The following is a 12024-nucleotide window of genomic DNA, read 5'->3' on the forward strand; positions in this document are numbered from 1 at the left end:
CAAATATTTCGTAGATCTTATAGTTTTTAAGTAAAGATTTTTCGAAAAAAATTGAATAGACCTCAAAATATCAAAAAAAAATTTCACCTAAAACCTATCGGAACTTCAAAATTTTAGCCAAAGAATGAATTGTAGGAAATTATTGATGTTTTCATAAAAAAATATCAAAAAATAATTGGAAAACCAATTCATTATTCTTTTTTCTCGAAAACATGTTTTCGAATTTCGACAGATTCCGTGAAATTGGTCTTACTTTCTCTATTCCAAGTGAGTTCAGTTTGAATTCCAAGTTTGTCAGAGATCAAAAACTAAAAAAAGGTCTCTGCAGCTGGCATTTGTTGGTGATTGAATCATTATTTTCCTAAGATTGGTTTGATTCGCCATACACTATCATTGCCTCATCCGTAAATGGTTGAAACGTTTCATATTTTCTCATACATTTGTTTAGGCATCTCTGTGATCATCCATGCGCGCCGTCTGTGAAGAGTTGTAGAGTACAGTTACTGTACAGTACTGTTACCTTTGCAAAGTTTGCTGGGTAAATCAGTCGCCTCGAAGATCGCTCGCTCAAAATGCAAATACTTTTCCACCTTACTAACCATAGTGTTAGGAAAATTATTTATGTATAGTTTTAAAACATATACTTAAGAATTCGGCTCCTTTAAACTAATGTAACTGAGCCTGTAAAAATAAACGATTTATATAAAAAAAAAAAAAAAAAAATGCAAATGCAGTGCAAGAGAAAAAAATGAGTAAAATATTGCAACGCAAGAAAATTTCATTTTGATTTCATTCTAGTCTCACTTCAGCCAGCAAGCGGCCAACAGCCGTAGTGGTTTTGCCCGTAATGAAGTCTGAGAGGGTCGATAATTTTATCTTTTTAGTTATTTTTATTCTCAAATCCTGGAAGGTTCTGTTTTCATTGAACCTTCGCACCGCGTCGATTCCCCTAAGAACGGGGGCTGGAGTGTCTAACCACCATAGAAACATTTATTGTACTCAAGAAACCTCCATATGCCTAATTTGGTCTTATTTGCTTGATTAATTCTCGAGAAATGCAGAAATTTGTGTTTCATTTGTATGGCAGCCCCACCTTAGAGAGGAAGGAGGAGTATCTAACCACCGTAAAAACATTTATTGCACCCTAAAACCTTCACATGCCAAATTTGGTTTCATTTGCTTGAATAATTCCCGAGTAATGTAGAAATTTGTGTTTGATTTGTATGGCAGCCCCCCCTTAGAGAGGGGGGTAGAGTGTCTAACCACCATAGAAATATTTATTGCACCCTAAAACCTTCACATGCCAAAATTAGGTTTCGTTTGCTTAATTAATTCTCGAATAATGCAGAATATAAATTTAAAAAAACTAAATTAAAAAGACAATACATTAGAAACGCTATTTTAATTATCTCGAGAATGGCTGCATTTAGAAGGAGATTGAAAATGAGCTTTTTTATTTTAAATCACATCAGGATTCATAATTTTTGGCTAAAATTGATTGTTAACATACAAAAATTAAAAAAAAATCGATGTTCCAAAAAGTTTGCCAAAAATAGATTTATCACCTTGGACTCATTTTTGGAATTTTCTACATGCACTTCTATTTTATATGAAAAAAATAAAAAAAAATGAAGCTGCATATTTTAAATACTGCAAATAAAAGTTTTTTTCGTAAATGAAAAAAAAACTGCTAATTTTTTTTCTCAGCGCATATTTTTTTCACGTTTAAACATCAATACAGTATAACTCCTTCTAAGATACTATTTCGGCTCGACTCATAGTTTTTGAGATATAATCAGAAATTTCTCTTACTAAAAGCGATACGCCCTATTTGAAAGTTACACTAGAGTCAAAAAATTCCAGATGCAAAGTTGCTGTATGCAAAGTTGCTTAAAATACCCATGTGTTTAAACCTACAACGTTTCGCTGCTGTTTGAGATGATGCTGCCAAGTTCTAAGATGAGTTGGAATGAAATTCGTCATTTACGATTCCAATTTCGGCACTATTTCAATCAGCTAGCTATCAACAGCCTTTTTTGTGGCTGAGAGTTGATTCGGAAATTTTCAAATTGACTAAGCGTGTTTTGTTAAATTGCTATCCAATATAGTCTCCGAAATGATAAACAAACGCATTAAAAAAAAACCAGTTGTGGGTAATATCAGTGACATAACCGCAAGGCGGACGTAGGACTACTGGTAGAATAGTATTCATTTGTTGGAAGTTGCATCTGAATTAATTCAGTAAAAGGTTGCAATGTTATGTTCTTGTTCTTAAGGGCATTTAATCTGAAGGTCATTAATTCTCAATGAATGAATGGATGAAATAATATTTTGATAAAAATGCTGAAAGTTTTTCTTGTTAGCGTGATAATGGATGAGTATTGAATATGGAACTTCGTATACAGGGATACACATAAAATTCAACTCTTTTGAACTTGTTGGTGGCTCTGAATAGAACCAAGGCGCCCTGATTATGCGCCGGTGTTCGCGAACACAAATTTCGTTCACCAAAAATGCAAGAGAGTAAAAAAGTACTGACAGCTTGCATGTATCTGCTATGACGATTTCCCTAGGCGCTTTGATTTTAATTAAGTCCGGCGGTAGAATAGAAATGTGATTGGGAACGAAGAGCATAATGCATAGACGTCCTAACGAGACCATCCTCAGGTCACATTACAATTACAACTAAATGGATTTCCGAGCGGGTGCCAGCTTATATACAGATTTGTATGATTTCAATGGCCTGTTTTCAAGGCAATTTTCAAGCTATTGAAACAAGGGTCATTAATTAAAAAAGCATATAACGAGTACACATTTTATCTTTTGAATGAAGCATGATTAGCATCATTTGGTCAGGAGGAAATGACGCTCAAAATCTTGTGTTGTTCCGGCGTAACGCTTTTGTTTTACGCTCTTGTTTAACGTAACGCTCTTGTAGTTGCTCTTGTTACAATCGTGCATATGTAGTCCATCAGGACATTTACGAACAGATAGCTCTAATCCTGAGATTCCAACAAATCGAAATCAAGAATCTACACACACCCTCTTTTCGAATTCAATGCATCATTCGCCATCAACCTTTCTTGGCTCACTTTACATTGTCAGCAGAGCCCGTTGAAATCCGGTTGTCGCCCTCATTCGACCACATATCATCCCCCTCGCACCATCATCATCATCATCACCAATGATGACGACGCAGCTCCTGAAGTCGACGTTGTCATATGAATTTCCGTGCGTGCCTTCACTAAGGGGTACCCCAGTTCCTCCGGCCTCCGGTTTTGTGTTGAGTGTGGCTCTGTGGGAACTGAAAAGCGTTAATTTCATGACGTGTGGTGAGCGCGCTTAGCGGTTTGTTGATTTTTCCGGCCCCAAATATGTGGGTTCTGTGGGTTGAGGAGAGAGCCCAACTGAACGAACACAAACGGTGTTTGGAATATCGATCTTTGGGTCGTTTAGTTCACTTTAATGCAGAGTCTCAACGATTATCGGAACATGGATTGGTACAAATTTTTGGGGCTAATTTTTTTCGCTCACGATTGAACATCGTCTCGGAAAAGGTCTAACTGTGAGAGAGTGTAATAAATCGGAGTATCCTAAGAAGTGTCCTAAAATAACACCCCTCGATATTTGATGATTTCCTATAAAAATGTTTTGGAAACTATAAATAAATTGACCGAGCATCAATCCCTTTTTCCCCCAACCTCAGATCGAATCCCTCAGAACACTCACTTCACTGACCCGTTTTTTTTTCGTCGGTCGGGTTCTGGGTTCTCTGACTTTCGGATTGAGATAAGGATTTTCAATTTTTTATCCCACTTTCCGCCCCAAATGTGTGCTATTAGGGTTGTTGCGTGAAAGTATGTGTACACGTACGACGTTTTTCTCCTTCGCCTCTTCGGGTTTTGATGACATTAAGATTGAAACGATTCGCAATGGGGGAACGGGAGGAAAATGTTTGTATTTTTTCCCGAGCCAAAAAACAAAGCCATTCTCTGGAATGACAAAAAAGGTTCGTGGTCGCAAAACCGAGGCTCGAGAAGAAAAAAAATCGAATCAACCTGCGGGTTAGGAACGTACGGGATTGCGGAGGTGTGCGGGATTCAATTTCCAAGAATTCCCACCGCAGGCGAATGGAATAAAGCAGTCGTAAACGAGAAGCACGTGTGAGGCTGATGAGGGTTTTCATGGAAGAATAATGATACAACTTGGGTACTAATAGAGATAGCTTTCCTCGCGGGGCTTCACAACGACTGTACTTCGAAGGGTTCATTTCCATTGAAACTTTGAACTTTGTGTGTGAATAGTGAGCCTAGCGAGGAAAGGACACGGGGTGTAATATGTTAATCTGTCAATCTGTCAACCTTCCAGGAATCACATTTTTTTCTAAATTGAAAAATTTAGCCAAATTATTGGCGAACTTCCCTAAAGATGCTCTAGGTGAAGCCCCTATAATTTCCACCAGCCATCAGATTTCCACTCTAGCCTCCACTCCATTATCATCCTCCCACCCGGGTCCTACTTATTAGCCATTCTTCGTGTGGCACTTGTTCAGCTCGCAGGCAATTTGTGTCGGTGTGTTTGTGCGCTTTGTAATATGTCATCTACCGACCGAGTTCTTCGCCCCTCCTACTGGACTCTCTGTCTGCTAGATATATCAGGTACACTCTATTTCGAGAAGCTTGCCTGCAGCGTTAAAAGCCACGCACCCATATACACCTCCGCCTTCATCCTCCCTCCGTTCCGGCGCACACAATGTGTGCCATTGTTTCTCTGGTTTGGTTAGGTTCGGTTTGGGTACCCCCGTTGTATCCCCCCTCGGGGCGAATTCCCTTGCGTACAACGGAATGTATTTACCTTTGTTTTATTCCCCATTATAATGTAAAATCAGCCTCACCCCTTTTTTTTTGGGAGGGCGGCGGCGCCCTCAGTGCTTTGCTCAGTCCGCGCTATCCTTTTGTATTGCGTGTGTTTTGCCGCATTCCCCCACCCGAGGCGCCCGTATTTTAACTCGCTGATGAAATTTATACCGCCGAATAATCGCCTTACCGCAGCTACTGAGGATTACCGGTGAGGTACCTCCGGGTACCTTGAGGTTCCGGTTTCACGGTGAAACAATTATGAACATAGATTTATTTTCAAACCAATTCATCTGGTACTTTTTGTCTGATCTATTTTCTCTCAATTTCCATTTTCAGCGTGGTAGCGACGAACTCCTCAGTCAAGCCGCAGTCATGGCACCTGCCTCGGACAACAACAACCAGGATCTAGCAACCAAGAAGGCCAAACTGGAACCGAACACAGTGATCGGCGTGGGTGGCATTAGTAAGTTTTTTTTCCACTCCATATTTATCCCGCAAAACACATAACACAAATAATAACGCGAAAGGAGAGGCCGTCATTCCTCATAATTCGCTTTCGGTGGGGATCAAATCAAAACACGCGCGCGTTGCGTGGGCAGCTGCCAGGATCAAACGCAGTTCTCTAAAACTGATCTTCCGGGGGGCGGAAGGCGGGATTGTTAGGCAGATAACGGAAAGCGAGCAGTTGTTATCTTGTCGCCAGTCGGGCGGAAAATGAGCTAAAATTTAAAACAAACTTTCGACCGAGGCGGCAGCAGAACTTGCCCTCCGGAGAGTGCAGTAGTATGAGCGGCCTTTGATCCGGCAATTGCCGAAGAAAATTGCCTGCTGATGATAGATAAACATTCACGAGGCCAACGAGATATCCGAGATGACGAGGAGGTGGGGCTTTGCGAGAAAAGTTGGGTTTTGTTGAGGACACAGAGATATGATATCTTGTTTGCTGTCTTCTCCCGTTGTCATCACGCTCCTTTAATTCATCGAGAGAGGGATGTTATCATTTAAATTTCAATTTGAACAGGTTTGTCGGATTGTTTGTGTTTGCCGGCAACAACAGATTTGTTCTTCGCTGGAAAAAAGGGGAAAAACTTTTTCCTTCTTCGCCATTTATCAGAACTGAAAACGACCACCAAATATCGACGGTCGAGTTGAGGTCGAGGGGAACATTGTAAAGAACAAAAAAGAAAGGAAAGAGTGAATCGACGATGTTTTATTCATCGGCAACGATTGGCAACCGGAGAAAAGCTGTTTATTGTCTTTTTTTCTGTTTCGTTTCCTACTTTTTGCCAGAAGAGTCCTTCGACGGAATTTCGAGGAAAACATGCAAGATTGAGATCGTAAAGCTCCGAAGAGCGATTTATGTTGGGCTAATTTAACGGCTATTAACGTTTATTATTGATTGTGGCCATCGAGCAGGGAAGAATAGTGATCGTAATCGATTCCGAGAACAACTCTTAATGGTTAAAACAGTTCTTGAAAATATGCAGAAATTTCAGGGGATTCTTTGGCATTAAGTCGCACAATCGGCCAGAAAATAGCAAATTATGACCCGACCCTCTCCGTTTTTTTTTGCAACATGGTTCTTATGATGAAAGCTATTTTCATTTTAATATAACGAATTTAATTACGACTGATTTTTGCGAAGGGCGTTCTCAAAATCGTTGATCTTTCTTTCAAAACTTCATGACTCGAAATCCAGATTTTTTCTCTTTATTTAATTAGGCTCAAGTGGATAAAGAGCCATCATCTAGCAATACATTATGAAACTATTTAAATATATTATAACTACATAATTATTAACTTAAGTCTAATTAACTGAAAACAATATCCAGATGTCTGATTAAAATATAATGTTTGACAAAGTTGTTAGAAAATCAATAGCTATTTATGAAAAATATCATTTGAAATACACTGTTAAAAAACCTTACTTAAAAAATGAATTTAATATTAAAAACTTTCAATTTTTTGAAATAAAGATCAATGAATACGGCTTTTTCAAAAATCAGTCGTAATTCGAATTAGTCATGTTATAATGAAAATGGTTTTTTTTATCTGTATTATAGTGATTTTCAACTCATTTGGCTGGTTCGTCACTTTTTACTTCCATTTTTGGAAGAATGTCGGGAGCGAGAATTGAACTCGTGACCTTTAGCGTGAGAGGCATGGATGTTACCACTACGCCAGATCGCCTCCCAATGAACATTGTGGTTTTGAGTACTTTCCCATCATAAGTACCTAGTTTTGATAATATCGGAGATGGTCGAGTCAGCGGCGGGACGATTTGGCGTGGAATTGCTCAATTCGAGTACTCTTAGAAAATTTCCGCACGAAGCACTTAAAGGTCAGGAGGCCATAACAATCCATCAAATCAACCTTCATTTGGGACTTTGCTTTTCTTTTGATGGATTTAAAATTTTTCAACCGTTTCAAACATTTCAAGGGATTTCAAAGGCTTTAAATACCTTTAAAGATTGCAACAGGTTTCAAATATTGCAATGGTTTAGTAATGTTTCAAAAGGTTTAAGGGTTTCAAATGGATAAAAGGTTTCGAAAGGTTTTAAATGGTTCAAAGAGTCCAACTTGGCTCCAAAAAATTCGATGATTTAAAAGGTTCCAAAGGCTTCTGAATGGTTCAAAGACCAGTGAAGGTTTCAATGGTTACAGAGATTTCAGGAGGTTCAAAGGTTTTGAAGGTTTCAAAGTTTTCAAAAGTATTCAAAGTTTACAAAGTTTTCATGGGTTCATAGACTTTCAAACAGTTTCACAGGTTTCAATGGCTTCGAAGGTTTCAAAGGTTTCGATGTTTTGAATGTTTTCAAAGTTGGAACCCTTCAAAACAGACGAATTACATGGCAACTCGACTGGCTGTTGACAGCACCATCTCAGATAGCAGTGAAACATTGTGGGTGTAAATACATGGGTCTTTTAAGTAGCTTTGCATACTTCAAATATTCAAAAAAAGATTTAGACTATTTTTTGAAAAGGGTGAAAACAAAACTTCTTGGTTTTTTACAAAAATTAAAACTCAAAAACTATAATAATGTTGGAAATTGTTCAAATTTTCATAAAAAGATACAAAATTAAAAAACAATTCGCTGAAAAACAAATATTTTGAAAATTTAAATTTATTTTTCTCAAAAACGTTGTTTTTTTAATCCTCATAAAAATGAAATGTAGGAAATTATCTAGGTTTTCATAAAAAAATATTAAACAAGTTTTTGAAAAGAAAATTTATGAAAAAAAAAATCAAAAATTGAAATTTATTTTTCTCGAAAATATGTGTTTTTAAAATTCTGGAAAAATAGATATAAATAGCCACTACAATTTCCAACAAGTTACCCACACATCTGAAGATGGGCACCTTTACAGGGAATGTTTTCACGTTTTCTTTCAAAAATTAATATTAATGTTTAACTCGTAACATTGTTCTGTATAAATTATCGCAATTCACATGGAAACTTGTTTTTAAAAAAGAAATATGTCAAGAACATATCAAACGCGAGAGTTTACACACAAAAATGTTACGAGTAAAACAATATATTTTCAGGAGTCTTCATACAAAAATGCCTTATATTCCAAAAACTTTAAATACAGAAAGTTGACGTCTTCGACAAAAGTTCATATTTTAATAAGATCCAAAAATTTATCGAATACACTATATCGCTATCTTGACTTTAAACAAAATTAGGAATAGTTGTAATTTTTTCAAAGAAAACATGAAGCTTCGTTTTATTGGGAAATTTTTTTTCCTGTAAAAGGGCTCATCTTCCAATGCATGGACGACCTTTTGAAAATTGTAAGGGCTATTCATATAATTTTTTATGAGAATTTAAAAAAAAACATTTTTGATAAAACTGAGTATTAATTTTTAAAATATTTTTTTCAGTGAAATTGAAAAAAAAATTATTTTTTATGAAAATTTAAACAATTTTCTACATTTCATCCTTTGATAAGAATTTTTTAGGTATCATAGTCTTTGAGTTATAAATTTTGGCAAAAATTAAGAAAAAATGTTGGCCCTTTTCAAAAAGTAGTATAATTTGTTTTTTAAGATTTCAAGTGCCAACTCCAAAGACGAGCATGAAATTCGGCAAATTTCAAAAGTTTGACAGACATGAGAGGTTTGGGGGTGTCAAAGGTTCCAACGATTGCAAAGGCTTAAAAAGATTCAAAGATTGCAAAGGGTTTAAAGGTTTGAAAGTTTTAAACGGTTTCACAGGGTAGTAAGGTTTTATAGGTTTCAAAGGCTTCAAAGGATTCAAAGGTTTCAAAAGGTTTCAAAAGTTTCCAAAGGTTTCCAAATGTTTCTAAAGGTTTTCAAAGGTTTCCGAAGGTTTCCAATGGTTTGAAAAGGTTTAACCCTTACAGGACCATAAGATGTCCAAGGCTAAATTTGCCGATACAACACAATATTTGAGCTATTGTAGGTGTAAAGTAAAAGAATATCACCAGAAAAACATAGCAGGGTTAGTGAAACGTAAAGTTAAACGTATTGTTGCGCTGATCGAAAAGTCAAATAAACTTTTCTTTAGGACAATTAAAACAATTCGAAAAATGATTGCTCGAACGTTCACCTCGACTCGATTTACATGCATCAATAAGATGATGAAAATTTTCGCTGATATTTCGTGACTGATTTTATGGCGTCCACTGATTTTATTGTTTTCTTTTATTATCCACTGTTTATCTATTTTACTATTATCTGCTGTTTATTTTCTACGGTTTCCACTATTTTTCTGCTGTTTTCTGTTGTCCATTGATTATTCTTCTGTTTTCTGCTTTTTTCTATCGCTTTCGCTTATTTTTTCCTTTTTTTAATTTTTTTTTCTGTTTTTACTGTTTTTTTTACTATTTTTTCTACTGTTCTACTGTTTACTATTTTTTTCTACTGTTATCTAACTGTTGTACTGTTTTTTTTATTGTTTTCTATTTTTTTTCTACTGTTTTGTTTTAATGTTTTCTATTGTTTTCTCTTGCTTTATTTTGTTTTCTGCTGTTTTCTAAAGATTTATTCTGTTTTCTACTGTTATCTATTTGCGCCAAGCTTTTACTGTCATAGCAATTTCTAGGTTCAAATTGTATTTTTAAATATCTTTTAGCAAGCTCATTTTCTACCCGCTTTTTTTTATTTTGTGTTAAGGATTCACTATTTCCAATTAGGGCGGTCTATAAATCAGTTTGCTGTGGATTTCATCGATTTAGAAAATAAAAAGTATATTTCTGATCGTTTAACCGATTTTCGATCTTTTTTGCAGCAAAAGAAAGGTATTTTAAATTACCACACCCTCAACGGTCCACTTTTGGGCAAACATTTCTTTTTTATGCTAGTAGATCTTACGCTATGATCAGAAAGTCTGAATCAGAATTTTGTTTTCGTTTATTTCATAGTTTCTCTGGACTTTGAAAAAATATATCCGAACATGTCAATTTAATTTGATTCGTAGCACACTCTAGTAAGACCATTCACCATAGACATTTTTTTGATTGGATGAAAAATTACACTTTCGTCTTTTTATTACGAATATTTCATGGAATAATGATCGTAGAGCAAATTGTTAAAATACCAACAGAAAGTATACACAGATGAAAGTATATTCCGAAATCAGAGAATTACGGCCGTCGTGCGTTGGTTTATAACGTTCCAAAAATCACCCCAATATTTCGATGTCGCATTTTGCCCCTCTAATTTGGACATAATTATCTGGAACAATGGGATGTTTTAATTCACATACCTTGGTTATTATCGTACGAACTTTTGTTGGACAATTTCTGAGCAATGAAATTGAAAAATGAATAAAAAATGTTTCAATGAGTTCATAAGGCCCTAGAATCCACTTCCTTCGAAGGTTTCTAAAGGTTTCAAAGATTTCAGAGGCTGTCAAAGGTTTCAAAGATTTCAATATGACCTTCATAGGTTTCAACGGTTTATAGGTTTCAAAGGCTTCAGAAGTTTCCAAGGTTTCAAAGGTTTCAAGTGTTTGAAGGGTTTGAAGGGTTTCAAAAGTTTCCAAGGGTTTCCAAAGGTTCTCAAAGGTATCCAATGGTTTCATAAGGTTTAGAAAATTCCAAAGGCTTCAACTATTTCAAGAGTTTTGGAGGCTTTCAAAGGCTTTAACGATTTCAAAGTTTTCAAGGATTTCATTGGTTTTAGAGGTTCCACAGGCTTCACGCTTGCGATGAGCAGGGAATCTACGGCAATTTGGTTCAGGTTTTGGACAAGTACTTTTTCGCTGAAGTGAAAAATAAATAATTAAACAATTTCTGAGCAATGAAATTTGAAAATGAAAAAAAATAATACACGGAACATACCTAAACATAAATATACCATGTGGCTCCATTAGCTACAAAAAACAGAAATAGTCCAGTGGAGATGCATGGTTATTTTGGAGTAAAACAGGACTTGTAAAGTTTAATATTTCGGATAAGAAGACACACATCCTGAATCCTGAATTTTTGGTATATTATACAAAAAAGTCGGATCTTCAAAAAATAGCTCGACACTCTAATTCAAGATGGTGTGCCCTAATGGTCAGAGAAACCACTACAGGTTTGAAATATTCCGATGAGGAATATATATATATATATATATATATATATATATATATATATATATATATATATATATATATATATATATATATATATATATATATATATATATATGTACACTTTTTTGCATATAAAAATGAAGCATTTTTCGGATAGAATTTCACGAACGTTCAGAAAATTCAAAGTCGGTCATTGAATGGATAATCAATCATACTTAATTTTCGGTTTACATAAAGAACTTCTTTTGCGAATCTTCTCTTGCGGTCTGTCCGAAATCCGTTGAACTCGTCATATGTATATGTTTCAGTATAATTATCGACCACATAACCTCGCACGAGACGCGCATACTGTCGTCAAATTAACTTCCACCTTCCACCAGACGCTGCTGTGTCGTGATTACAGCTGTTAAATGGCCCATGCATCAAATGACATAATCATCATTATTCCGGTTTCACTGCAATTAGCCGCCACCGCCGCCGAGGTCCGATAGATAATCAGTTCCATTTTGGGCCACCCCAAATCCCATTCCTCGATATATTATAGTCCCATTACCGGAGCAACCAGCCCGATGCCCCAATCAGTTAGCAAAAGCCGGGCCTTTGTTCCGTGGAGGTGG

General features: G+C 36.0%; 1 protein-coding gene across 13 annotated transcripts in view; it reads left to right on the forward strand.

The window, feature by feature from the left end:
- Window positions 1–12024, forward strand: part of LOC129775128 (polypyrimidine tract-binding protein 2) — a 658886-nt gene that overhangs the window by 562381 nt on the left and 84481 nt on the right. For all 13 annotated transcript variants that reach the window (XM_055779479.1, XM_055779504.1, XM_055779496.1 and 10 more), the window contains one exon: window positions 5196–5322. In XM_055779479.1, the coding sequence (XP_055635454.1) occupies window positions 5196–5322 (127 nt within the window). The remainder of the gene's footprint in view (window positions 1–5195; window positions 5323–12024) is intronic.

The sequence above is a fragment of the Toxorhynchites rutilus genome, chromosome 1, assembly GCF_029784135.1.
Source record: "Toxorhynchites rutilus septentrionalis strain SRP chromosome 1, ASM2978413v1, whole genome shotgun sequence".
Taxonomy (NCBI): Eukaryota; Metazoa; Arthropoda; class Insecta; order Diptera; family Culicidae; genus Toxorhynchites; species Toxorhynchites rutilus.